This window comes from Plasmodium reichenowi, chromosome 4 (assembly GCF_001601855.1).
Source record: "Plasmodium reichenowi strain SY57 chromosome 4, whole genome shotgun sequence".
In the NCBI taxonomy this organism is placed as follows: Eukaryota; Apicomplexa; class Aconoidasida; order Haemosporida; family Plasmodiidae; genus Plasmodium; species Plasmodium reichenowi.
Genome location: NC_033649.1, coordinates 243738 through 249445, shown reverse-complemented (window position 1 = coordinate 249445; position 5708 = coordinate 243738). Strand labels below are relative to the sequence as shown.

Genomic DNA, 5708 nt, shown 5'->3' with positions numbered 1-5708 from the left:
ATTGGCTATACCCAAAAAAAAGAAATAAATAAATAAACATATATGTAAATAATATATATATATATATATAATATATATATATGTGCATCATTTTAATGTATTTTTGAAATGTAAAAGGAGGATCAATATAAATATATACATATATATATATATATATATATATAAATATATATTTGAGATATTTAATATATATATATGTATGTATATACTTGTACATATTTATATTAGTATTTGCATTTGTTCATATTATTATAATATAAAAATATATACATAATAATATAATATCTTATATTAATATATACATAATCATATAATATCTTATATTAATATATACATATTAATATATTCAGATAATAATATATCAGTTATTTTTTTTTGGTTTATCTTTATCTAATAAATGGGAATCAAAGGATTGACTAAATTCATCGCTGATGCCGCTCCGAATGCAATAAAAGAAATAAAAATAGAGAGTTTGATGGGAAGGATTATTGCCATCGATGCTTCTATGTCCTTATATCAATTTATCATAGCTATTAGAGATTCTGAACAGTATGGTAATTTAACAAACGAGTCAGGAGAAACGACTTCACATATTTCTGGGTTAATGTCTAGGAGTATACGTTTAATGGAAAATGGATTGAAACCGATTTATGTTTTTGATGGCGCGCCACCTGAATTGAAAGGTTCGGAATTAGAAAAGAGAGGAGAGAAAAGACAGAAAGCTGAAGAGTTATTAAAAAAAGCAAAAGAAGAAGGTAATTTAGAAGAAATAAAAAAGCAGAGTGGTCGAACAGTACGTGTCACAAGAAAACAAAATGAAGAAGCAAAGAAATTATTAACTTTGATGGGAATACCTGTTATAGAAGCTCCATGTGAAGCTGAATCTCAATGTGCTTTTTTAACAAAATATAATTTAGCTCATGCAACAGCTACAGAAGATGCTGATGCTTTAGTTTTTGGTACAAAAATATTAATAAGAAATTTAAATGCAAATGCAACATCCAATCAAAATAAAAATAAAAATAATAGTAAGAGAGGTTATATATTAACCGAAATAAATTTAGAACAAGTTTTAAAAGGTTTAAATTTAACTATGGATGAATTTATTGATTTCTGTATTTTATGTGGTTGTGATTATTGTGATACCATAAAAGGTATTGGATCAAAAACCGCTTATAATCTTATAAAAGAATATAATTGTATTGAAAAAATAATAGAAAATATTGATCAAAATAAATATCAAGTACCATCCAATTTTAGATTTCAAGAAGCTAGAAAATCATTTATAAATCCAAACGTCTTACCAAAAGAAGATATTAAAATTGATTGGAACGAACCACAAATCGAAGAATTAAAACATTTCCTAATTAAAGATTATAATTTTAATGAACTCAGAGTTACCAATTATATTAATAGATTATTAAAAGCTAGAAAAGTTACAACACAGAGGAGATTAGATAATTTCTTTACTGCATGTACAAAGAAAAGTACTAAATTAATAGTTGAGGAAACCAAGAAGCAACAAACTCTACCAGCACGTAAGGGAAAAAAGAGACCGACCTCCGGTGATAAAAATAAGCAAAAGGGTGTCAAGAGAAAAATCGAACAAGCTAACGCAAATGGGGATCATAAAATGAAGGAGGAAAATAAAAGTGTGGATGATGAAAAAAATGAGGATGACATAAAAAATATGGATGACATAAAAAATATGGATGACATAAAAAATATGGATGACATAAAAAATGAGGATGACATAAAAAATGAGGATGACATAAAAAATATGGATGACATAAAAAATATGGATGACATAAAAAATATGGATGACATAAAAAATATGGATGACGAAAAAAATATGGATGACAAAAAAAATATGGATGACATAAAAAATTTGGATAATTTCTCTTCAAACCTTTTTGACAGTGATAAAGAATCCGAATCAGGTAATATTATAAAAAAGGAAAAACAAAATATAGATGATGAAAAAATAAATGATAATATATCATCCTTATTTGGTGACCATTCACGAATTCGTCACACCGAAAATAAGGACACTATAAGTGATATTCATAATAATAATAATAGTAGTAGTAATAATAATAGCTGTAATGATAATAATAATATTAGTAATAACCATTTTAATAGTGTAAGTAGTAATAGCACATTTAATAGTAGCACGAAATTAAAAAGCGACGACACCCTTAAGAGTAATTCACCTCTAAAGGAAGATTCGCCAAATAGTTATAATAATATTAAAAATAATTACCATACAATTAATATTAACAGTCAAATTAATAATCATAAAGAACCTATATCTAATAATAATGTAAATAATATAAATAATTCTACCGAAATTAAAAAAAAAAATACTTTATTTTTATTACCTTTTTGTCCAAAGGATGTTACTAATGTAAAGAAAAAGAAATATACTCAAAGATGCTGAAAAGATATAGTATAGAAAGATAACCATAAGAAGATTGTACATAATAAAAGTATTCTATATATAATTATATGATATATATATATATATATATATAATATCATTTTGTTTTATTTTTTAATATACTATTTATTTATTTTTTTTAAACCGCGTTTATTTTTTCCCTTTTTTTATATCCATTAGGCAATTTATTACACGAAATTTTTTTTTTTTTTTTTTTTTTAAATATTATAAATTATAATTTATATTTTTTTTAATAAACGTGTCAGTAAATAAATATCGGATGTATAAAGTTACATAAGAAAAAAATAAAACTTCATATTTTCTTCGCATTTTTTAAATATATATATATATATATATTTATATGTAAAGAAAAAAATATATACACAAATTATAAAATTATAAATATGTGTATGATTTATTTTATATGCTTAGGTTCCCCCTGCAAAAAAAAAAAAAAAAAAAAATAGTTATATATTCACCTTGAATAAAATTTTGATTTTTATAAAATGTTTTAATAATACGGATGATATATAATATCCTTTATGCATCTACACAAAAAAAAAAAAAAAAAAAATATATATATATATATATATAAACTTATATTAAGATATGTTCTTATTTTTAATGGCCACACGTTTGAATATAAAACATGTGAAATATATATAATATATATATATATAATATATATATATATATATATTTATTTATTTATTTATTTATTTATTTATGTGTATATTTAATTTTTATTTTTTATGCTTTCCTTTTTGGTTTAATCCTTAAAATTTTAAATGAGTTTATTAAATAGAAAAGAAACCTCTTTAATGTTAAATTTTTTTTTAAAAAATGTGAGAAATATACATTCTTTTAAACATAAATGTGATATAATATTAAATAAAAAGGTAATAAAATGGAGAAGTCAGAAAATTGGTTTATTTAATAAGGTGTGTCAAAGAAAGAGTTTTACAAGTTTAGAGTATGAACAAAGAAATAATAAAAATGAAAAAGATGAAGAAGACAAAAAATTTAATGGTGACAATAATATTAGTGATAATGAAAAATATAATGAAGATGAAGAAGATGATAAATATATAAAATCTTTTTATGAAATGTATGATAATAATAAAGATACTTATGATTGCCCTAAAGAGTTGATGAGGTTTATTATAAAAGAACATATGAATGTAAAGATAAAAATAAAATGTTCTAGTCCTCGAAATATGAAAAAATCAGATATTAAGAATATTATAAAAAATATGTTTGAAAAAAGTAATATAAATCAACAGAATAATATAAACAAAGCAGATATACATAATGGAAAAAATGAAATCCATAATAATACAAATGAAAAAAATTATGATATATATTATTTATCGTCAAATTTTAAAAATTATAATTACCCTGATAGAAATGTTTTATGGCCTAATCCGTTGGTATATAATCATCGTTTGCAACCTTTTATTTTGAAGAAAGAAAAAGAACAAAATGTAAATGATATGAATAATAAGAAGAATAGAAATAATTTAAATGACAATTTTGAAAAAGATAAAGAAAATATAGAGAGAAATAAAAAGAGATTAGAAAATTTATGGTCTTATAGTTCTAGCTATGGTATTGATTGGAATACACTAGATGAATTATTTTTAAATTATAAAACAAAAAAAAATGAACATCAAAATGAATGGGAAAAATATAAAAGTAATATTATGATGTATGCTTCTAAAGTATGTAAAAGGAAATTAATAAATAGTAGAAAAAAATTATTAAACGAATTAAATATTGATTATTCAAATAATATATATGCTAACTATGATGATCGTAGTATCAAAAATGAACAAATAAATTTGGATGAAGATAATACTGAGTATAATTTGTTATTACCTCGATCCATTTTTAGAAAATGGACACGCACGTAAGTTATTAAACCATAAAGGAAATATATATATATATATATATATATATAAATGTATATGTATATATATATATATATATATATATATATATATTTTATTTTATTTTATTTTATTTTTTTTTTTTTTGGAAGATTATACTATTATTGGAAAGATAAATATATGCATTATTATCATAATACCCTTTGTGATTACTTAAAAGGTGAAATTGTAGACCTACAACTTTTACGAGAACACAATGAAAGAAATTTAAACATATCAAATAAAAAAATGATCAACAAGCATACTTATAATTTAAAACCAGTAACGGGATCTAATTTATATATTACAAGATATATAAAAAGGAAAAACAACGTAATAATAAATAAAAACAACAAATATATATGTTTATGAATATTCTTATTTCTTCTCATTCTGAAGAATTGAAGTTGTACAAATATTTTTATATGTATATTTTTTTTTTTTTTTTTACAGAATGAAGAAAATGATGATACATTTGACTTAACGGGAGTCGGCGAAAATATATACAATACAGTTAAAAGAGAATAATGATAAAAAATAATTAAGCTGAGATTTTTTTTTTTTTTTTTTTGGAGTATTACATAAGTAGGATTATGCACATAATATAATATATATATATTATATATTATGCATCTATTATAAAAATATAACAGCATGAAGTAAAGTACTAGTTTTATTTATTTATTTATTTATTTGACTTATCTATTTTTTTGTCACATATATATATATATATATATATATATATAATATTTTTTTTTTTTTTTTTTTATTTAATTTTTGTTAAAATCCTAATAATCCTTAAATTTTAAAATGCATATCAATAAAAATACAAAGAAAGAAGAAATTAATTTTATTATTTAATAAAATAAGGATTATATTGAAATTAATTCGGGATTTCAAATATATAATCTCATCTATTTTTTTTAACGTAAAAAATTATGTATCCTTATATATTATATATATATAATATTTTTCATATATATATTATGAATGTAATTTTTTAAAATGAAGCGGAAATTTTTTTTTGATAAAATAATAATTGTATTATTTAACGAACCGTTATTCTTTTAAAAAAATATAGAGATAAAAAAAAAAAAAAAAAAATACGTATATTATTTATTATTTATTATTATTTTTTTTTTTTTAATGTGGAAATTAAAGAAAATTTTTTGAAGTTTGTAAATATTATATCGTATAATATATATATATATATATATATATATATAAAATCATTTTGTTATTTATTTATATTCTTGCTTTTTTTTTTTTTTTTTTTTTTTTTTTTTTTATTTTTTTTTTTTTCCCCTATTTTTTTAACAAAAAAATTTTTAAATAATTTT

The 5708-nt window shown here is 20.3% G+C and overlaps 2 protein-coding genes across 2 annotated transcripts; both read left to right on the top strand.

Moving 5' to 3' along the window:
- Positions 1-397: 397 nt before the first annotated feature.
- Positions 398-2440, top strand: PRSY57_0405900 (flap endonuclease 1; the record flags this gene model as incomplete). Its single annotated transcript, XM_012905923.2, has 1 exon — positions 398-2440. One exon carries the CDS (start codon positions 398-400, stop codon positions 2438-2440), a length of 2043 nt encoding a protein of 680 aa, XP_012761377.2.
- A 788-nt stretch (positions 2441-3228) lies between these two features.
- PRSY57_0405800 (hypothetical protein) lies at positions 3229-4896 on the top strand (the record flags this gene model as incomplete). Its single annotated transcript, XM_012905922.2, has 3 exons — positions 3229-4349; positions 4482-4701; positions 4822-4896. 3 exons carry the CDS (start codon positions 3229-3231, stop codon positions 4894-4896), a joined length of 1416 nt encoding a protein of 471 aa, XP_012761376.2.
- Between the last annotated feature and the right edge of the window lie 812 nt (positions 4897-5708).